The sequence below is a fragment of the Euphorbia lathyris genome, chromosome 7 (genome assembly GCF_963576675.1).
Source record: "Euphorbia lathyris chromosome 7, ddEupLath1.1, whole genome shotgun sequence".
In the NCBI taxonomy this organism is placed as follows: Eukaryota; Viridiplantae; Streptophyta; class Magnoliopsida; order Malpighiales; family Euphorbiaceae; genus Euphorbia; species Euphorbia lathyris.
In genome coordinates this window covers 86,483,258-86,506,930 of record NC_088916.1, presented here as the reverse complement: position 1 = coordinate 86,506,930, position 23,673 = coordinate 86,483,258, and the positions used below count along the sequence as shown (strand labels likewise).

At 36.2% G+C, this 23,673-nt stretch overlaps 1 protein-coding gene and 1 long non-coding RNA gene across 2 annotated transcripts; both read right to left on the bottom strand.

Moving 5' to 3' along the window:
* Nucleotides 1-863: 863 nt before the first annotated feature.
* Nucleotides 864-1,478, bottom strand: LOC136234955 (transcription factor MYB73-like). The gene has a single exon (XM_066024445.1). The coding sequence runs from the start codon at nucleotides 1,476-1,478 to the stop codon at nucleotides 864-866; it is 615 nt and encodes a 204-aa protein (XP_065880517.1).
* An 8,718-nt stretch (nucleotides 1,479-10,196) lies between these two features.
* LOC136234832 (uncharacterized) lies at nucleotides 10,197-14,057 on the bottom strand. Its single transcript, XR_010691489.1, has 4 exons — nucleotides 13,840-14,057; nucleotides 10,653-10,718; nucleotides 10,451-10,508; nucleotides 10,197-10,353 (listed from the first exon to the last, which is right to left on the bottom strand). It is a non-coding gene; the product is annotated as an uncharacterized lncRNA (long non-coding RNA).
* Nucleotides 14,058-23,673: the final 9,616 nt, after the last annotated feature.

Sequence of the window (23,673 nt, the reverse complement as noted above, 5' to 3'; positions counted from 1 at the left end):
TTGCAGATTTCAACAGCATTTGCTCTCGCTTCAGATGTAGGGAGGACAGGATAGGTTCAACCCTAGATGATATTAGAAGGGGGAATCAAATCCTTATCAGGATAGCAACTCGGAAAAGTCTTCTATTCCGTTATCGTTTTTGAATGGGCTACGAATTTCTTTTCGATCTGTGGTGTGCAGTAAGGACCGGTTCGTATTAGGAGTAGCAAATCTGCCATTTTTTTTCCTTAAGTTCTTTCATAAACCCTGAAGTTTTTGCATTATGTGAAATTATTATGGGTTTTTCTTTTTGCATACTTTTTGATTAATTTGGATAAATAATTTACTAGTTTCTGAAAGTGAAATTGATTCTCAATAGTGCAACGATTGGACTTTAATTAAGTTTTGGTGTTACAATTAAATGGAATAGATAAAAAAAACAATTGGGAAAAACAAAATAAAAATATTGATAGAAGATGTCAAAAGTTAGGTATAAAATCGTGACTAAGTGATAGCATATTGATAGCAGATGTTTAAAGTTGATCAAAACTGATTATTTATCTAAAATAAAGATAATAATCTCAAAGAAGTTATTTTTAAAATCGTGTATTTGTGATTAAAAAAACTAGTAATTGCATCAAACAAGTTATTTTTGAAATCGTGTTGTGACAAAAAAATATAAAAACCCCAAATTGAATTTCCTTGTAATATTTTCTAAATCATTTATACGAGATAATGATAATCTTGTAGTAAAAAAAACTTATCCTAATTATCTTAAAAACATTATTACTCATAAAAGAAGAGTTTATAAATCTAGTCTTGTCTCATTTTAACCTTAATTTATCAATATAACTCTTCACTTCAACAGTTATCATCTTTTGCATTTAACTGAGCAAACATTTCTCCTCCTGTTCCTCTTTCTCAGCGTCTCCGCCTTCTTCTCCTCCCTTCTCCGCCACAGCAGTTCCCAGAACCAACCCATCCCCCGGTGGACACAAAGTCCACACTGTCTCAGGCACCCTACTGAAACAACTATAATCCGTTCGTACACCCAAACACAGCCTCTTCGCTCCCGAATCAGACCTAGACTCAGATGAAACGTCAAGACTCATCTTCTTGACCGTCAAGTTAGACTTGGATGATGCAGACAAGAACTCGGCCTGGCGTTTTCTCTGCAAAGTAGATTTCCAACGATTTTTAATGGCATTATCAGTCCGGCCAGGCAAGAGTCCAGCAATTGTGGCCCATTTATTACCGTGAATAGCGTGCGCTTGAACAATGGTATCATCCTCCTTTGTAGTAAAAGGTCTGTCCTGAACCTCTGGCGAGAGTTGATTAAGCCACCGTAACGGGTATGATTTTCCTGAGCGGCCATGAATTCGGGTGCTTATGAAAGTCCAATTTCTGGGGCCGTGTTGTTTAACTAGCTTGATTAAAGTATCATCTTCTTGAGGACTCCATGGGCCTTCGATACAATCTCCACCATTGAAAGAAGCCATGAATGGAAAAGTGAGAAGAAATAGGGGAAAGAAAGAACTATTTTTTCTTCTGGAGACCGGTATAAAGTTTGATTAAGCTATTCTCCCCTCCTTTTTATACACATATTACAATTGTGATTAGGGTATTTTGGACATCTTTGCAAAGACAATACACTGTAATAATTTTTTATTATTTTTTTCAAATATTTTAGCCTATAAATTAGTGTTATATATTTGCAATCATTATTTTTATTAAGGAATATGTTGATGTTATGGATATGGAATATTTTTAAGAATATGGAAACAAGATTTATTTCCTTTATCTATTTTAATTAAATATCATTTTAGTAATGAAAAATATTCATTACAAAAAAATTCATTGTGAATTCTTTTTTCAAAGGTATTTTGAAATTTTTATTTATTCACCTATTTATTTATTCATTAATTAATTTATTTAGACTTTAATCATACTATTAGATTTAGGCATATTAAAATCATACGGTGGAAATTAAAATTATTCTAATATTTAAATTTAATAAAATTGGATTTAATGGTGACTGACCAAATTCCTTACATGATTTATTTGACTATTACTGTTTATTTGTTGACTTAACACGTTACAATCCCAACAAGATTTCATAATATTTGTAAAATATTAGGGTCAAAAATTTGAACATTATTGTTTACTTGTTGATTTAACACGTTACAATCCTAACAAGGTTTATTAATAGTCATAAAATGTTTGGATCAATTTTGATGTTTATCACTTAATATTATTATTTAGTATATATGAGTATGCATATTCTTTTATTATTTCTTTGAAATATTTTAGGCGAATAAATTAGTGTTGAATATTGATTGTAATTATTAAAAGGAAATTATTTCTTTGAAATATGAGTATGCATATCTCGTATTATTTAGATATTTCTAAGGTGTTTAGGTTAGTTTATTTCCATTTTAAATATAATTTTAGTAATTAAATATAATCCGGATCTGGTGGGGATTTTTTTTTCTTCTTTAATGTAAGAGCATTGTGCGCAAATATTTAAAAAAAATATATATAATCATTTTAAATATTTACATTATGAATTATCTTTGCCAAAGGTGTTTTGATATTTTTATTCATTCATTAATTTATTTATTTTTATTCATGAATTCTGTTTTAATAAAGTCATTTTAGCGACTTTAAAGTAAAATAATAGCAAAAATATAATATGATAGACACGTCATTACTATTCAACTTCTATTGCTGACTGAAACGATACTTGGTGCCACCTACTTGACCGAAATGGCATATATGTTCCATCTACCTGACCGAAACGATATGTGTTGTTTCGGTCTGTTAGATGGCAACCACATGTCATCCAGGTTGATGTCGAGTATCGTTTGGGTCAACGATGAAAGTTGACAATAGCTGGCGTGACAATCACATCACCTTTCCGGTTTTTTACTCTTAAAATCGTCGAAGTGACTTTATCGAGACAAAATTCAAAATTGAATTATTTTATTAAGACAATTTGAAGTTGAGTGACCATTTTGATACAAACATGAAAATTCACTGACCAACTCAACTTTACTCATTTTCACAGTATAACCACTAAACTACAAAATGTAAACAAAAGCCATTAAACTTTACGTACTAAAATAATTGCAACTAAACTTCAATCAACGCATGAAAATTACTATTAACAATTCTAAAATAAAAAAAATTCAAGAATTTGTGACATTTCTAAACAACTTTAAGTTTTCAAAATTTTCGTTTTGATATCATTTAACTGTTATTCGGTTGGTAGGGAGAACGTCAAATTTTAGAGAATAAAAACTTTAAGTTAAGAATTTAGAAAATAAAAAATGTGGTTTCATGATAAATAGTGGGGTAAATTTCATCAATGGTGTACAACTTTTTCCCTATTTCACACTTTGGTGTACAACCTTTAATTTGTCTCACTAATATATACGAACTTATAGATGACCTCACACTTTGGTGTATGACCGGTTAAAATGACCGGTCAACGAAAAGTCAACTCGCCACATCATTAATTTCCATTCTAATCATTAATAAAAGTGGGACCCACCAAAATTCAATTACTAAAATACCCTTCTTTATTGTGTTCTTCCTAAATCCTTTCTCTCTCCATTATTTATTATTTACAGATCCTTTCTCTCTATTTTCCACTTCTCTCTAACTTCTCTCTCATCAGAGATTATAAGATTAGGATCCCATGGATGATTTTGCTCCACTGCAAAGAACAGATGAAAAGAAACATCCTAAAATCAATTACCTGTATTTGAAGACAAGATAATTCAAATTTTGGGTCCCTTAAACACATTTGCTATTATGAAAAATCTTCAATCACAGAACTTACGACATCATGTGCTATAAGCACATGGATCTCCAAAGGTTATTTTATTTTACATAAGCACTTGTATCTCTATATTTATAACCTTCCATCAACCATTGGGCAAATAAAGGATTACCCGAATATCACAATATAATCTATTAATAAAAAAATTTGGGGCAAATTCAATTTATCTCAAAAATAATCAACAATTCTCTCTCATTGAAGATTAAGCAGCCAAAATTTACAGAAACAGCCGATCCAGAAGCTAATGTATATTGTGATATTGCAAAATTTACAGAAACAGCCGATCCTCTCCGTCGTCTTCCTTCTGGTAGCTGTAGTGGTTGCCGTCACAGTCGGAGTCAACAACGGAGATAAAAAAGCCGATCCTCTCCGTCGTCTTCCTTCTGGTAGCTGTAGTGGTTGCCGTCGCAGTCGGAGTCAAAAACGGCGATAAAAAAGCCATGCCCAAACTTCATAAACCGATGGCCCAGTAATTTCAACCTCAACAAAATCAATTGAAGCAATTTATCAACCGATAATCAAAGCTAAGTAATAACCTAAATCGATCTCGTCTCCCCCGATCGGTGCCTCGATCTACTCTCGTCTCATATGCAGTTCCAGAAATGTCAATGAGACTAACTTGGATTTCTGTTATAGACACAAAAGATGGGTGAAATCCTGCAAATTTTGAGCCTTTGAGTTTGATGAGAGAGAAGTTAGACAGAAATGGAAGGATGGAGAGAAATGTCTGTAGATAATAAGCGATTGAGAGATAAATGATTTAGGAAGAAACTCAATGAAGGGTATTTTAGTAATTGAACTTTGGTGGTCCCACTTTTATTAGTGATTAGAATAAAAATTGATGATGTGGTGAGTTGACTTTTCGTTGACCGGTCATTTTAACCGGCCATACACCAAAGTGGTTGTACACCAAAGTGTGAAATAGGGCAAAGGTTGTACACCATTGGTGAAATTTACCCATAAATAGTGTTATAAAAAACTATTAAGTTAATTACAAAATCAACTTTATTTATTCAATATATAATTGAATAATTAAAATTTAAAATTTGATAATTAATACTGAAATTACAATTTGATTTCTCAATTTGAATTGAAATTACAATTTGAATTCTCAATTTGAATTTTAAGTTCAGAGAATCCCAAATCTTTTAAAATCAATTAGGTCCTCAACCTATATTTTAAAAATTAATTAGATCCTTCATTTTGTAAAATCATAAATTAGATCCTAACTATGCTGAAGTGTTAATTAATCGCTTCTGTAATTGGAAACACAAATCAGTTTAGTTTTTATATATTTTCAGTTCGGTTATGATCGGTATTCTAGAGAAATTTATACAACTGGCCCAATGAATAAATCTATTTACATATTTCCAACTATTTAAACATAGACTACTAAACTAAACTTTTCTAATACATTTTATGAATAATACTCTTATTTCCAATGTCGGATTCAAAGTTAAAACCTTATGAAACCTTTGAAAAGAAAAAGAGGAAATTGGATCTGAAAGCAGGAATTGTAGGTAAAAAAGGATGAAACAGAGACCAAAAAGTGCAGTGGGAAATTGATGAAATGGGTTCAAAGAAAAACTGGATTTTGTGGGTTTTGACTTATTTTATGATATTTTCAGTTATTGGTTCAGTTTTAGTAATCAATTAAACCTAATCAATTATATACACATGTTAAAAAATGTTTTGATGTAATATTGATTTTGTTCGATTTAAACTGAACCGATAATCAAAATAAAAAATATTATAAAATACTAATCTCATTTGAACTGAAAATATTAAAAAGTTTTGAACTAAAAATTATTTCCATTATGAGATGGATTTAATTAACAGTTTTAGCATACATTAAGAACCTAAATGGTAATTTTAAAAAGTTAGACACCTAATTAACTTTTAAATTAGCATAGATTTTTAAGCTATAATTTAGAGGGATATAATTAGACCTTAAACCTCTTTTTCTGTATTTAATTGAGTGGTTTTGAAACATATGAATTTACACTAATTAAATTTGGCTCGAGTGGTTAAAGCCTTTCTGTTTGAGTCTTAGTTTGACGAGTGTCAAATCGAGAAAGTAGACAAACAATAAATCGAATATCTTTTCAGATGACGATTCAAAACGGTCGTCTCGCAAGATATAAAATTGTCATGGCCTCGCTGCCGTCTCATGGTGCATCAGACGACAATGGTGTTCTGTCATCTCTAGCAGCATCACTTGACATACGATCACTTGCGCTCTGTCATCTTTTCATTGTTACGATGACGTTATTATTATTAGGAACCGACAATTAGATGTATTCTAACCATAAATTTTTTATATAGTCTGTCACTGGAGTGAGTGAAACTCAAAAACTTTTATGTATAATATGACAGAGGTTATGTTCGTATCTGTCATTGTAGTTTAGTTATGACAACTGTTTTTTTTAACTTTGTCATAGTAAGGTCATTGAGATAACAATGTATTTAGTTATACGTGGCTAATACAGCTCATGAAGGATCTGCATCAGCCAATCGATTACTTGGTACAGTTATACTGTGACAATCAGCCAGCTATCCACTTAACCGACAATCCAATGTTTCATACAAGAACTAAACATGTGGAAGTACATTATCACTTCATACGAGAGAAGGTCTTACATGGGGACATTAAGATGCAGTATGTGAAGACCCATGACCAAGTTGCTGACATCTTTACAAAAGGACTAAAAGGTGCAAAATTTGAAAAATTTAGAAAGCAACTTGGAATGACAAACTTTAATTTTTATTCATGTTAATCTCTAATTTAGTAACTTTTTCTTTAATTTTAATCTTCATTCTAATAACTTTCCTTTTTATTCATTTTAACCTTTAATTTAATATTTTTTATTTTACACATTTTAGTCCTTAATTTGGAACTTTCATTTTATTCATTTTAGTCCCTATTTTCGAACTTTATATTTTATTCACTTTAGTTCCTGATTTGGAACTTTCATTTTATTCATTTTTTCAATTTGTTACCCAAATAAACTTTTCAGTTTATTCATTATAGTCCTTTGTCCAAATTTTAATTAATTGTATAACTGTATTATTTGTTTCTAACTTTTTATTTTGATTGATAAAAATACGCGAGAAAATTGTTTTGGTGCCGATTGAAGTCTCGGTAATGTCTACATTAGGCTTTGACCGTTGGTCCATTTCCAACTTCACACCAAACTCTAAATTGATGCGTGTTCCTACACGGATCATTTTGGAACAATTTGATCGCAAATTAAACATTCAAAAGTCAAACCAAATTTCATTTGGATTAATGGCTTCCCTCCAAGGGATTGAATTCAAACGGAGCTTTAAATTATTTCCACAAATGACGTTGTGTCAAACTAGGATTTAGGGACATAATGTCCTAAAAGTGTATTATGAAATTAAAATTAATGGTTGAAAGTTATTAATTAGGTCAAACAGAAAAAAAACATAAAAAATTACATTAAAAAGGTGTGAAAACTATAAAATTGCATTTAGAGGCCCTAAAAGATGGAATTCGGCCAAAAGAGGACGGGTCCCTGAAACCCTAATTTGACATGTGTTCCTAGTGATCATTGAATTCATGTGGATGGAACCATCTAAGTTTTTTTTTTTTTTTTTTTGTATGATCCTCAAGACCCATTTAGGCCAAATTGAAACTAAGGTAACAAGTCAATGAACTTTAGCAAAGAAAAGGGCAATCTCAGAAGTAGAATCCACAACATAAGAGCAATAATAGGATTCAAGCATTTCACTCATAATCTAAAATTCATCAGCATATAAACTTATCAGGAGACGGAACAAAGAAGCATTATCAACAACTAGACAAAAAGGCAATTACATATTCTTATTCCAATAATACATACACAATCAGCTAACCGCTTAAGTAGCAAAGAAGCAACCAATTTCCCTTTCCATCTCAATCAATAGCTTTAGTGGTTAATGGTGAAACAGAAAAGAAGACTACAATTCCGCTTCTTTCTTCATAATACTAAATCTTAGAGAGTTATTAATTAATGCGCATTTAATTTTATTTGTTCATTGATTTTAGACAAAAACTTTATTTAAATTAGTAATTTAAAATTTATTTTTAAAAAAAATTCAAATCACTCTATAAATTAATAATTATTAATTTATCGATTAATTAATAACTCTCTAAATTAATAAAATTCCATGGTCCCAACATTATTAATTTATAGAGGTTTTACTGTAATATTGAATCTAAAAATGCATAGTGTTCCTAAATTTGGGCTTTCATTTATGAAACACAATTGCTAGTTAACAATCCTCTTAGATCAATATAACCAATATAAAGAGGTCATGGTCAAATTAAAAATGGTAACGGTTTCATTTATGAAACGCAATTGCTAGTTCTCTAAATCTAGCGATCCAAATCCAGGAACAGAAAGAACCAACAATTATCCCCGACAAGAAAAATAGAGAGCAAGAAGGTGAAATGAAGTCTGGAAGGTGTTGGCCCAAAATAAAATAAATTTTATTTTATGTATATACAATACTTGGGTTTCGATTTTAGGATATAGTTTATATTTTGTCTAGAAAATAATAAATGATAAAATAAAAATAAAAATACATTCGTAAACTCACCTCAAACACGCGAGGCGTGCCTTCCTATACGCGAAGCGTAACCAGCCATCCAAAGACGTTCCGCTTCAGAGACTCCATTACGCGGGGCGTGCCTTCCTATACGCAACGCGTAAAACGCATCAACAAGGCGCTCCAGGATCAGAAACATAAACACGCGGGGCGTACCTTCCTATACGCGGAGCGTATATCATGCACCCGGAGAAGTTATACTTCAACAGCTCAACCACGCGGGGCGCAAGACCAGAGACGCCTTGTGTAAACATCATCGACAAGACGCACCAAGTTCAGGAGCCGCACTACGCAGGGCGTAGCCAGACTTACGCGGGGCGTGTTCTTTCTCTCGGCGAACTAGAGGTTAGTTCTCGCCCGGAGCCCGTTGTCGATCACCGATTTCTCAAAACGTATCCGGACACAGCCACGGGCTAGCCTACAAGCTTAGCCTCATCCCCACATCTAGGTCCAAACCTTAAGATCTTCTCTAACCACAAGGTAGTGGGGTGATGTGGCATGGAAGTTAGTGGTAGTTGGAGGAAGTTGAGGAAGTTGATGATGTGGCAAGGTATTGGGCAAGGTTAGAGAGAAAAATAAGGGGTAGTTGACCAATAATTACCAAAATACTACCAAATAATTACCAAAACGCCACTCCAAAAAACTATAAATAGACCCCTCCCCTTCATAAAAAATCACTCATTCAACACACAAAACCCCCTCTCAAAGCTCCAATGCTTAGTCTCTAGTTTCTTTTGTTCTTAGTTCTTCAAGTTCTTCAAGTTCTTCCTTTCGTTCTTCATTTTTCTTAGCTTCGATTCCTTCTTTAGCTCCCCTTTAGCCTTAACTCAGTTCCAATAGCCTCTTTTCAAGTCTTTTCAATTCACTTTAGCATTCCCAGGCTCTTAATTTGTTCAATTCTTAGCTAGAACTCTGTTTCCAAATTAATTTTCCAGATTCGTCCATTTATTTTCAAAGCCTAATTCCGTCCATTTAAAGTCATTTTTTGCTTCCAATCCCTTCAACAAAGTTGTTCCCGACTTCCTGAAGTTCGATCTAGTATATTTAGTTTCCTAATTCCGTATTTAGAAACTCTATTTACAAACCGATCTTTCACTACAACAAATCATCACTTGCGCCACGGTTCGAATCGTGGCACAAGTATAATATTTCCGTGGCTATACTACTTAGCCACGGAAATTCAAGTTGGATACTCTCGTGGCGCAAGTGATTGTGGCTAGGTAGTTGCCACGGGAAAACAATGGTCGTGGCATAAATTCATTTTTGTGCCACGGGAAAATCCGTGGCTAATCATATCCATTTGCCACGGATAAAATCATGGAAAGAGTAAAATACATGTGGCAAGACATAACAGTTTGTGGCAATCGACCCCATTTAGCCACGAGCATAACCATGGTAAAAAAGAACAATGTTTATTAAAAACCTTACTTAGCCACAAGCATAACCGTGGCAAAAGTAGGAAACTTGTGACTAGAAATCTTATTAACCACGATAAACTTTATCAAATTTTGATAAATATTCTTAATTTCTTTTGTTATTATTATCATATGAACTTTTGGATTGAAGGGAAGAATATTAAAATCAGTAACAAAAAAAACAACTTTATTTGATCAAACAAGAATTTTATTTAAGTAATTGAAGGCAAATAATTTCGTGGTCAGCAGACCTAGGACCACAACAATTTTAATAAGACACTAATAACTTGTTCTAGTTGATAACACAATTTTACATTCCACAAAGAAGCCTATTACTTGTATTTTCAAACCATCAAGTTGACAATCTAGAAGTTCCTCGGAGGTAAAGTCTACAAGTGGCAGCAACCACAATCCACTCGTCATCAAAACGAATAGAAATGGCAAGCATATGTCCCTATCACCCATAGCACAAACATTTTCCTCTCCATTTTGTATTCCCATCTACAAAAATAAAAAAAAAAGATTCAATATGTTGCATCACATCTCCTTAATTAAGAAAAATGTTTAGACCTTCATAATGAAATAAATTTCTTCTTACAATTTCCATGGATTCGTTGTCCAAGGCACAAAACCTACATGGTGTGGATCATTGACAACTGGAAATGCCACAATTATTTCAAGGCCAGGCACATCATGCATATTCAAGAAGTGTTGAGTTGAAAAAAGTTCATAGAATAATAACATTTGCAAACAAAAAGTAGATTTTGTTGGAAAACATAAGAAAAATAAGTATAACAAACCTTATAATTCTGACCATCTTCCATATTAGATAGTACGGTCCAGCAACCAGTGATGTACGACATGACCTATAGAAGAAAGAACAAAGGAGCAAGCTCATATTTCAATTGCTTTCAAAAAAACTCATATTTCAATTTTTAAAAGTATTAATTCTAATAAAAAGACCGATAAGAATTTTCCTTTAGCATATGAAAGAATGGTGAACAAAATCTAAATCCAAAAAATACCCTCAAACAATCAAACATAATTCAAACTAATTTAGCACATTTTTCCAACATAATTACACGGCAAACACAACTTAGGTTCAATAAAGAAATAAAACAATAGTTCATTTGAATCAATTTTTGTGAAACTACTAATACAACATACCTCAACAAATTAATTCAGACAGAAAGTAACAGATCTTGAAACCTTTATAAACAAGTCCCTTCTAAAAAAGCTGAGCAAAAACTCAACAAACACTCTCCGTAAACTTCAAGTCCATGGTCTTGTAATTATTCTAGAAATCAATCTAACTCATGAAATTTATTGTATAGATAAGCTGACAAATACAAAATTAATAGACCAATGAAAATCACAAAGCATGCAACTCTATACCAAACACTATCCCTAGCGGCCTTTGAATAAAATAGAAATAGGCAATTCTCAAAATGGTTAAAGTGTAAACAGATAAAACAATAGTACATAGCTTATTGAATCCCATTTTATGATATCCTTTCTAATTGTCCATCAGAACTGGTATTTTATATTTTCAATTCAAGGCCTTGTGCAAATTCTTTCAAATGTTCACTTGTCATCATAGTTACACAACCATAATTCACATACACTACATATTAAATTACACGCCATTTGGAATTTACATCTAATTAAGCATCTAATCAATCTTAAGATGGTGTAGAAGTAAGTTTCAAAAATAGGACAAACCAATGACCATGTCTAATTGACACCATAGCACATAAGCATAGCACTGTGATTGAATAACTTACCATGGGATCTTTGAATAAGGGTATATCATTTGCAACATGACCCTTTTGTTTAGAAAAATTCCCTGAACTAGTAATTTAACCAGAGTTTCTCCTTATAGAAGGATCAATTGAAGACCAACCTAGTATACCCTCTTCCCCACCTATGATTAACTACATAATCACACATTAACTATATCTTTTACCTGTGCAAAGACGAATAAAAATATAAAACTTGAGTTTAAAGAATAAGCAGAATTACCTTACTGCTTGTCAACATCAGCACTAAGAGGTATACCAGAACTTGGTCGGGTGTCAGGGCCCTTTGGAAATATTAGGACATCAAGGTATAAATACTACAAGTCAGAGAAAATAAATTGATGAAAATGAGAAGATGAGTGTTCATTCTACCATATCTCATTGTTCCAATCAAATTTTTATTTCTCTGCAGTATAAATATGAAAATGAGGTTGAAAGTGATCATTTACACATATAATTTGAGCCAAGTAACATGTTAATTGGAAATTGCATAAAATTAGTCACTAAAGAAAGCATTGGAAATAAAAGCTAATCACTAAATGGATGAGGAGGATTTTAAGATTTTTTCTTAATAAGAGTTGTGGAAGTTTAGTAGCCTTCCTTTGAAAGTTTATAAAGTGGGTGGAAGAGATTATATGGATTGGTGGCTGATGGTTTTTGACCGAACAGATCAGGAGGATTTTAAGCTTTTGTGCTATTGTTTGGCTTTTGTGGTATAAAAGAAATCATAAGAAAATCCATCCATGCCACTCGATTGGATCCCATGCAAAGAAAATCAATTTTGGCAGCTTTCAATTCCAATAAAATGTAACAGAAAAATAGTTTTTTGCAGCTCCAATTTTATCCAGCATGCTTTTCGCATTTAGGAAGGGCCCTTCTTCGCTTGTGAGGTTCAATTGTGATGCCACTTTCCTGCTAAATGGCCTGAAATGCACAATTGGGGTGGTAGCTCGAGACTATTTGGTCCGTTATGATTAGCGCTACTCTCTGGATGATTAACTGTGTCAATCCAGAATACGCAGAGTTGTTAGCATTCTATAATGCATTGCTATAGATTGTTTCTTGAAGGATGTGGTAATCTCCTTTAATTCACTCTTAGTGATTCAAGGGGATAAGGTATCAAAATAAGCCTATTGGTACCATTTTTTAAACGTTAAGCCTATATTAGTGCTATTTTTTGTATGTGGATCCTAAATTGATACTTCCCCAAAAACCGTAGCCCTATTTTGGTACCTTATCCCCTCAATGTTCAGTTTGATCCTAGTTTTCTAATGACTGATCTTACTGATGAAATAAAGTCTCTTGTATCTCTTTTGAAATCTTTAATATTCGTACATGAAGGCAGAGAAGTCAGTTCCGCTGCTCATTCTATGGCTAAATGGGGATATGCATGCTGGCTTCCAAAAGCTAGAGAGAACTAATGTGGTGATAAGATATAACATTCAAGACTCAAGAACAATAAAGATTAAATAAATCAGTCTAAATCTAGTTCAAAAATAATTAACTTGTAAGGAATATGATGATGTGTGAAGTGTCTCTGTAGTCCGCATGACCGAAGTCAATAATATAGACATGTACAAAGTACATGAGCAGATGCCCAGTAATTTACCAAAATCAAGAAACAAACAAATGGTAAGTAATAGGAATCAGCAACAAACTCTGACCTGATTTGCACATAACCTATTATCTTGCTTGATATCTTAGTATGATTGGGGATAAAACGACAGCATCACAATTCGTTCTATTCTGTTCCGTTAACTTTGCCTCTAAGCTGAAGCTGCAAAATGCCTAAAGAATCTGATGCAGTTTGATGCCCATAAACCCTAATTAATTAACTAGTTGATGAAAATGTATGTAAATACCTCAACACTCATTCAATTATGCAGCTTTACCGAAAATATATCAAGAATAGTGTCACATACATTGTAAACTCTCTCTAATTTAACACATCAAGATCCAACAATCTGCACAATCTCTTATAGGATACATGAACATTCCCCTAACATCACAATTGCTCAAGCATTATCGAAACGCTTTCTCATTCAAGACATTTCTATTCATAATATTTAAGAAAAGCACACATTTAATTATGAGATTAAATTAAACATATAACAGAACAACAATTCATTATGACTTGGAAGAAAACATTAATAATGAATTGAGTAGGGTCTCAATTATATATACGCACCTGAATTGAACCATACGAGAAGTCGGAGTTCTCTCCATTTGATCTGACCAATCCACATCTGACTTGACCCGTTTTCAATTTTAGCCTATCCCATAGCCGCTGCACTAGCGGTTGCAACTCTTATATCAATTGCTAAAGTCGATTTAGGATTTAGGTATCGTGAATGATAAACAGGTACCCTAGAAGTTAAGAGGTTTTCTTTTACATCGTCTTTTCCTGTTAATGTCACAGAAAGAACAAGAAAAGTTCTAGGGTGGGAAGAAGATATGGGTTCGTGGTGTTTTTTTCTTTTCAACTTTTTAGTACTTTTGTTTTGGAGGGAATACATAGCGCTAAAAATAATTGTAAACCCACGAAAATCTGAAATTAATTTTAAATTTTTTCTTTTCAAATTTTTAGTATTTTTTATTTTCAATGTAATTTTAAAAAATTGAAAGTCCCAAATTAATTCTATTGATATTTTAATAATAATAGTTGTATTTTTATAGTTAGTAATGATTATTTTTTGTTTTATAATGATTTTATGCTACGAGTAAATTATTTCCGTGGCATAAGTAGATTTAGCCACGAAAAAAATTATTGTGGCAAAATTCGTGGCATGAGTGTATGTTTGCCACGAAAAAACATCATCCGTAGCATAAATAAATCATGTGATCCTAAGTTTCTACTAGAATCTATTTTTCCCGTGGCTAAATGAAAATATGCCACGAATTTTGAATTTTCGTGGCATGATTCGTGGCGCAAGTGATGATTTGTTGTAGTGTTTCCAGCTCAAATTCTTTTAAATACTCTGTTTCCAGAATTTTCCAGATTCGTCCGGTTGTTTTCAACTCTCAATTTAGCCCTTTTAAAGTGCGTTTTAGCCTTAGACCCCTTATAAAAGTTTGTTCCTGACATTCCGAAGTTCAATTTAGACTATTTGCTCATCTGATTCCGTGTTTCTAAGCATCCAAACGAGCCTCCCAAAGTTAAAGATTAAATCTATCCCATTTGCCTACCACACGTTTCGACATCGCCAAAGATCACATACCGTACGGGCCCGACCGGCTGCAGCTCTTCGAGGACCTCGCACCAACACCAAAATTCAACATCAATCCGAGATAGCTATTGTGGCTCCGAGTTTGTTGTTGAATTTCAATTTATTTTATCGCATTTCAATTCTTTATATTGATTTGTTTATTCTAATTCAATTGATTACATATATGTTTAATATAGAGATTTCTCAATTGTAATTCATTTCATTTTAATGCTTACTTTGAACACATGTACTCAAACACTCATTCATATCAATAAATACCATTTTTCCCAAACTCTCGTGTCAATTTCGCACTTTAATTTCCTTTATCTTTCCGTCTTTAATTTGTCCATATTAGCTTAAATAAAAATAATATATCTCGCAAAGTTTCTATAACGGCGCGAGAGACCCAAGAGGGACTTTTTCAATCCTTGCGTCCCTCGCCAATCGCCTCGTTTAGATTTCAAGTTTTGGCGCGCAAATTCCATAAACTTAACCATTTTAATTGAGAAATAATCTTCTCTGGCACGCCCTCACCCTAACCACACGTGACAAGGTTGAAATTAGCATATTTCGAAAATATCGCTAACAATTTTTGGCACGCCCAGTGGGACATTTATTTAAGCTTTGCCAAAAATTTCAATACCCTTTTGCATATAAACACGACTCTTTTTTTTTTCTCGCCCCACTTTACCTTACCAAAATTTATTAGCTCACGCTAACAATTTTTGGCACGCCCAGTGGGACCTTTGTTTTTTTTTTTTACCAAAAATTTTAAAAGCCCGTTTCTTTTCATACCACGTATGTATTTTTCATTCAGTTTTTAAACTACTTGTTTTTCATGCTTTGCTTTTACTCCATCAATAAGTGCTTATTTATTTTCTTGTTCTTTCTTTCTCAACACTAGATTACTAACTCGATTTCATCATTTTTATCTATAAGTACTCACGAAGGATGCCTCCTAAGAAGAACACCGGGAAAGATCCAATTCCATCGGACTCCGAAGAGAGTCAAAATCAAAACCAAGACCGTAACAATGAGTCCGGAATGCCCGAAGGCTTTGTGGCCGAGACTGTGAGTCATAGTCGCGATACAAACCAACAACCACCTCAAGGCCCGCCCATATTCGACTTGGCACCATTTATAGCAAATATGGAGAAGCAAATCAACCAATTTCTACATGGGTTTTCACAATCCATGAGAGAGAACCATGAGGCTATATACAGCGCAATGCAAGCTAGCAACGAGGCCATGTTCAAAGCTAACAGCGAGGCGATAAACGATTCCAACAAGGTTCCGGCCCTCGAGGAGAGGATTGTCGATTTAACCGGAGAAATCGGCAAAATCCCAGAAAAATGTGCCGAGCTTTTCTCACAAAAGTCAAGATCCCAAGGACCGACAAGCAATGGAAAAGGAATGCCGATCTTAGGTGCCAGTGAAAGGTATACCCCTCCACCAATCCGAGAAGAAAACCTCAGGTTCAATGAGCGCGGCGATAGGATCAGCCCAGAACCCGTTCAAGTCCCACCACCTCAACAACAGTTTAGGTCTCATACTGGGCCTAGTAACCATGCCGAACATTACGAGGAGAGCTATACTCGTAACTCGGGGGGCAATGGGAGAGGAAGCAGCTTTCACCCACAACGGACGACGCACACATGCGTGGAACCCACCAACAACGTAGGAGAGGCCCAGCGCATAAAGAACATCGTCCAAGAGATTTATGGGCCAGCCGTGAGGGAGGTGTACCGACCCGAATTCCAAAAACCGTACCCACGGCAGTATGACCAACTCTATCCCTTACCTCACAATTTTAGAGTCCCTGATTTCACTTTATTTTCAGGAGAGGAAGGGCAATCCACCATAGAACATATGGCACGCTTCACCTTTCAGTGCAGTGGTTTGAGCATGGATACGAACTTCGACATGTTGCGCCTGCAACTATTCCCAGGATCATTAACGGGACCGGCGTTCTAATGGTATGCCACTTTGCCATCAGGGTCCATTCACGTATGGGAGCAAATGGAAAGGCTCTTCCACAACCAATTCTACCAGACGGAGCCCAAAGTTTGTGTGGCGGAACTGTCCCGAATGACGCAGCGACATGGGGAACCGGTTGAAAATTTTATCAACCGATTCAAAAAGATGCGACATCGATGTCGAATCAATATCCCCGAGGTCGAATTCGTAAAGATTGCCCAACGTGGACTAGAATTCGAGAACCGGAAGAAATTTCAGGGGATTGATTTTCACGACTATTATGAGTTAGTGGCCAAGGTTTCGGAGTATGAGGAACATGGAACTAGACAGGACGGTGGCTGAGAATGCTGAGGGTGAAAAGGTGCAGGATTATGGACCATGGATGATGGTGCCAAAAAGACGCTATACACCATGAGCCCATGGGGTGGGGGTGAGGGATGCAACACCACAAACCAAAATGAAAGCTCCTGATACTATTCAAACTAAGTTCGGAACTGACCCTCCTTTTGTCACTACAGCGAAACAGTCGGATATAGGGAAACAGATGGAGATGTCAGGTTCTAAGGTGTTCTCAGCGAAAGCTAGCACATCAAAGAATCACCCCCTTAGCTTAGGCCGACATGGAAAGAAATCGTCAGGAGTTAGTATTACTAGTACTCTCAGGGACTTCACCAACAAAAATAAATTTGCTAGTCTTCAATTTGGTGTAGCTAATCCATCTGTGGATTTGGAAGCCAATGATAGGAATACAAACCGCACAAAGAGGAGTCGTGCTGATAGCATGGGAGGGCAGGAGAAATCCCTTGCGAATGGGCGTGGTCTACGTATAATAGAGAAGGAGGGTGCAATGGTGAATTCTTCGAATAACAGGAATCCCACGGGTTTTGATACGACTCAATTGACACTCGATCCAAAAGTGACTAGCCTTGATAAGGCTAAGGTGAACGGGGCTAACCAAGCTCCGCGTTGATTCTAGGTGTTGCCTAGTCCGTTCTTGTTATTCATTTTTATGATGAGTATTATTTCTTGGAATTGCTTTGGTGCTGGGGGCACTGAATTCCTAAGAAGCTGTAAGCATTTACTTAGAGTTCATCGTCCTGATATCTTTGTTCTTCCGGAGACTAGGCTCCCTGGGTCACGAGCCACGACCCTTGCTCGGCAGCTCCAGTTTGATAATTTTGCTATTGTGGAAACTGAGGGGTTTAGTGGAGGCATCTGGGTGTTTTGGCTTAGTCATCGGGTTAGCATTACGATCTTACGGGAGAATAGGCAATTTTTACACACCAAGGTTAGTATGATGGATGAAGTTTCTCGGGGGAGATGTTTTGATGCTACGTTTGTATATGTGCGTCCCCAAATGAGCTTCAAAAGATTGTTCATTGATGAGATGGTGAATCTCAAAGAGGAAGTAACTGGGCCATGGGTGATACTAGGAGACTTCAACTGTATTAAAATGGCAGAAGAGAAGCAAGGTGGCTCTAGACGAATCTTAGACAGATGTTCTTTCTTTTCTAATTGGATTAACCGTATGGATCTCATTGACCTCGATTTCCAGGGCCCGCGTTTCACTTGGTATAAAGGGTCTTCCCCCAGAACCAGGGTGGCTTGCAGACTTGACCGTGCGTTATGTAACTCTAGCTGGAAATTCTTGTTCCCCGAGGCTACAGTTTGCCATTTACCTCGGAACAAGTCTGACCATTGTCTGATCCTTATCTCTTGCTATACTACTCTAATCACTAATGTGCAGAGGCCCTTCCGGTTCCAAGCTGCTTGGCTGACGCATGAAAGCTTCTCTAAAATTCTTATGTCTGATTGGAAGCCCGAGAGCGACATCTGTGAAGAACTGAAACGTTTGACTCCGAGGCTGATGGATTGGAATCAGAACATTTTTGGCCACATTGCCACCCGCAAAAAACGGGCTTTTGGTCGTCTAGCTGGCGTTCACAAGGCTCTAGCTGATCGAGTTACAGGAGGCTTGTTAAAATTGGAACGACAACTTCAGGAGGAGATTGATGTAATTCTACAGCAGGAGGAAATTTTTTGGTACCAGAAGTCTAGAGTCAAGTGGCTGGTATTCGAAGATCGTAACACCTCTTTCTTTCATCTTTCAACGCTCATTAGACGCCGTCGAAATAAAGTGGCAGGCTTCGGGATGAGAATGGGGTGTGGACGTGGAATGCTGCAACGATTAAAGAGTTGGTCCATACCTATTTTAGCCGTCTTTACTCTGAAGAGGATGACCAAAGACCGGAACTTCACACGCTGACCTCCTTTCCGGATGTTGCGAGAGAGGATCTGGATAGGCTGGCTTTGAATTTTGATACCTTTGAGATTAAAAAGGAGCTTTTTGAGATGGCTCCGTTCAAAGCACCTGGACCTGATGGCTACCAAGCTAGAGTTTTTCAGAAAATGTGGCATTTCATGGGTCAACAGGTGTGTTCTGTGGCCATACTTGCCTTAAACTCGGGGTTCCTGAAGCCAGAGCTGAATGAAACCTTAATTACGGTTATCCCCAAGGTGCAATGCCCGAAGTATATTTTCCAATTCTGCCCAATAAGTTTATGCAATGTCCTCTATAAGATTGTTACAAAATGCATTGTTAACAGATTAAAGCCCCTTCTGAGCAGTGTTGTCAGCCCAACCCAAAGCAGCTTTATTCCGGGGAGGAACATTACTGATAATGTGATCCTTGTTCAAGAGGCTATCCATTCCTGGAGATAGAAAAAAGGCCGCATTGGAGATATGATTCTTAAACTTGATCTCGAAAAAGCCTATGACAGAATTAGTTGGGATTTTCTCCGTCAAACTCTTGAACTTCTGGGGTTAGGAGAGAATTGGGTTACCCTTATTATGAACTGCGTTGCTACAACCTCAATGAGGGTTGTTTGGAATGGGGAAGAACTTCCCAGCTTTACTCCGACTCGTGGGCTCCGGCAAGGAGACCCGCTGTCACCTTACTTGTTCGTTCTGTGTTTAGAGCGTTTGAATCATATGATTGAGGATGCGATCACTTGTCAAAATTGGAAGCCATTGAGGTTATCGAGAGCTGGGCCTACCTTATCCCATGTTTTCTTCGTTGATGATATCATCCTGTGCGCTGAGGCTTCTATTTCCCAGGCTGTGACAATCAAGAACATTGTGAATTTCTTTGCCGATTGCTCTGGTCAAAAGGTCAGCCTTTCTAAATCGCGAGTCTTCTTTTCGCCTAATGTTTCAAACGTGGTGAGTCGTGGCATTTGTGACATTCTCGGGTTTGAACGAACCGAGAATCTTGGAACTTATCTTGGAATGCCCCTTATCCATTCGAGAGTTAATAGGGAAACTTATAAGCACATTGTAGATAAAGTGATGCTCAGGTTGTCGGGGTGGAAGTCGAAGAATCTTTCCTTTGCAGCAAGAATCACTTTGATCAAATCGGTAACTAACGCAATTCCGGCCTATTCTATGCAATCAACATTACTTCCTACCAGCATCTGCTCCAGGCTTGATTCTGAAAATAGGAAATTTTTATGGGGGTCATGTTCGAGTAGTAAGAAAATCCACCTTATTTCCTGACGGCATGCCTGCCTAAGAAGCGAGGGGGGCTCGGAATGAGAAATTCCAGGGAGTTTAATGTGGCTTTGCTAGGAAAGCTCTCATGGAAGATGCTAATAAGGACTGATCTTTTTTGGGTTAAAATTCTACGGAAAAAATATTGTGCTTCTCAGAATGATATGTCTATGTTCATGAGCAGGGCTTCTCAATCAATTACCTGGAAGGGTATTGTTGCTGGAGCTGCTCTTCTCAAGGAAGGTTTAGGGAGGGTTATCTTTGATGGTAAGACCACTAGCTTTTGGACGGATATCTGGTGCGGTTCTGAACCATTAATTAATTCTACCGTCAACCCAATCCCTGCGAGTTGGATGAATCTGAAAGTTGTTGACTTTTGGCAAGGGTCTTCTTGGGACTGGCATAGCCTCCAACCGTATTTGCCTAACACAAGTCAGCTTGAGCTCGCTTCACTAGTCATTATTCCTGAGCAAACAGATGGAGATGACTGGTATTGGCTGTTTTCAACGTCTGGATCGTATACGGTGGCATAGGGACTGCGATGCTTACAACGGTGCAGATCTGAGCCGGAGGAAAGCAAAGACTAGAAACTCATTTGGAATCTCGCTGCCCCGGAAAGAGTGCGTGCGTTTTTCTGGTTAGTGGCTCATCGACGAATTCTCTGTAACGAGCTCCGTTGGAAACGACACTTGGCGGCTTCTCCGGCGTGTCTGGTTTGCGGGGAGGTAGAGACCCAGATCCATGTTTTACGTGACTATATGGAAGCAAAGGCTGTCTGGTACGAGCTGGTCCCAAGTCGAAGCCTTTACTTGTTCTTCCAAATTAGTGAGGCGGATTGGCTGCAAACCAATCTGAACCAGGAGACGGTTATCAGGGGAGCACCGTGGTCGAGTATCTTTGCTCAAGGAGTTTGGTGGATCTGGAAATGGAGGAATGAGAAAATATTTTCGAACAAGAGACCCCCGGATAACAAGGCTTTGTTCATTGCCGACCGAGCTGTGGAGCTCAAACAGGCGCAAGCTTTGCTTACTGTTAAAGGCGGGCCAGGTAAGAGCCTAATCTGGATAAGTTGGCTTCCCCCTGAACCTGGATGGGTGAAGATTAATTCTGATGGTGCTAGCAAAGGAAATCCCGGGTATGCCTCAGCAGGAGGCCTGGTCCGTGATCATCAGGGAGATTGGAAAGGTGGTTTCTTGGTTAATCTTGGTGTCTGTACGGCCACGCTTGCTGAACTTTGGGGCATTTACTTAGGCATGAAGCTGGCTTGGAATAAGGGGTATAGGAAAATTATTATGGAAATGGACTCAAAAGCTCTCCTTGATGTCATACTAGGGTTGAGCAGAGTGCACCATCCGTACGCCTGGTTAATTAAGAAGTGCCAGGAGCTTCGTTTGAGGTGTTGGGAGGTTAGGTTGGTTCATGTGTTTAGAGAAGGTAATAAAGCCGCTGACTGGATGGCGAATTTCGCAGGATCTTGTTCTTTGGGTCATCACGAGTGTGATGTGCCTCCTGTAGGCCTCCATGATATTCTGAGTGCGGATCGGCTTGGACGTTCCACACGCCGGAATATCAACTTTTAGTTTTCTTTCTGTTTGCTTTGGGCTCGGCCCTCCTTTATTACCAAAAAAAAAATATAACCAATATAAAGAGGTCATGGTCAAATTAAAAATGGTATCGGTTTCATTTATGAAACACAATTGCTAGTTCTCTAAATCTAGCGATCCAAATCCAGGGACAGAAAGAACCAACAATTATCCCCGACAAGAAAAATAGAGAGCAAGAAGGTGAAATGAAGTCTGGAAGGATATCACAACTACAGCTAAAACGGAAGAAAATAAAACATAATTAAATTTCTGGTCATTTCATCTCTTGGCATTCATATTCCTGACAGGCACCGACACAAAAACATAGCTATTAACAAGTAAGATTGAATATTAGGAGAAGTTAGGGTTTCCAGGTAGAAAACAATACGAACACCCAAAAACCAGTCAAAAGAAAAGGCGATAATCTGAGCAGACAAAAGCAAAATTAAGAAGAATAGAGATGAAGAGAGAGGAATAGCTTACAGCCCGGCCGCGACCACCGAGAGAGATATTGTTGAAGAGGTGACCATCAGTCATCTTTTCGGCGGGAGATTGAAATGAATTATCAACTTCTGCGCTTCTTCCATGCTCTTTTTATACATGAACAGCTCTTTGTAGTGGTAAGTCGGTTCGGTTAGAAACTGTAAGCGAGGGTAAATTACACCCATGGCCACTGAAGTTTACTCATTTTAACACTGTGGCCGGTTAACTTCAATTCTTAACGGTATGGCCACTGAATGTTACAATTTTTTTATTTCAATGATCACTCAACGCCTTAAAATCACCCTTGAAGACTCGAAATAAAAAATTCAAAAAGTTAATGATATTATAAATCATTTAGGTGTTGTTTGGTTAGAAGAAGGAGTGAAATTTTTAGAGAAAGAAAGCTCCAATAAAGCTGATTTTGGAAAATAAAAAATATTGTTTCATGGTAAATGTTGTTCTGAAAAACTATAATTCTTAAACTCCCAAATTGGAGAGACATTGTGATACATATGTTTTTCTTCCAAAATTATAATTTTTTATTTTATTTAGGGTTAAGGTACAAAAATACCCCTAACGTGTAAAATGGTGCAATTTTATCCTAACGTTGATAATTTGGGTCAATTTCAGACACTATTATAAAACACATATATTTTTATTCCTTATTCTGCACCAATTTCATATCAATTCGTTCTAAAAAAATGATTTCATGTTTTTTATAATTTAATAATTGAATTAGAGATTAGTATTTATAAATTCAGTGAATTTTTTGAAATTTTTTGCCCAATTTTTACAAGATACAGTATATTTTTTTATTGGGCCGTGAGCCTTCCTATTCTACCAAAAAAAAGTATATTTTTTATTTTTTTATATTTTTTCATATCCCAACATATGTTTGTGATTTGTTACTGATAAAATGACGCACGTGTGAAATATAGATGATAAGATTCATGATCGAGAAGAGTCATTTTACCCCTAACATTTCTCAAATTAATCCAAATTTTTAATGTTAGGGGTAAAATGACTCTTGGTTTCCAACGCTAGTGGTAAAATTGCACCAATTTTTACGTTAGGGGTAAAATTGCTCCTGACCTAAAATGTTAGGGGTATTTTTGCACCTTAACCCTTTTATTTATACAAATGAGATGATAAGTAATTTTATATATAATTACATTATTAAACCACCACTTACCTTACCTTTCATCAAAACACAACAAGTTATTT

What these genes read in the sequence shown, in the direction of transcription:
- LOC136234955 (XM_066024445.1), bottom strand. Translation starts at nt 1,478, where the DNA reads ATGGCTTCTTTCAATGGTGGAGATTGTATCGAAGGCCCATGGAGTCCT.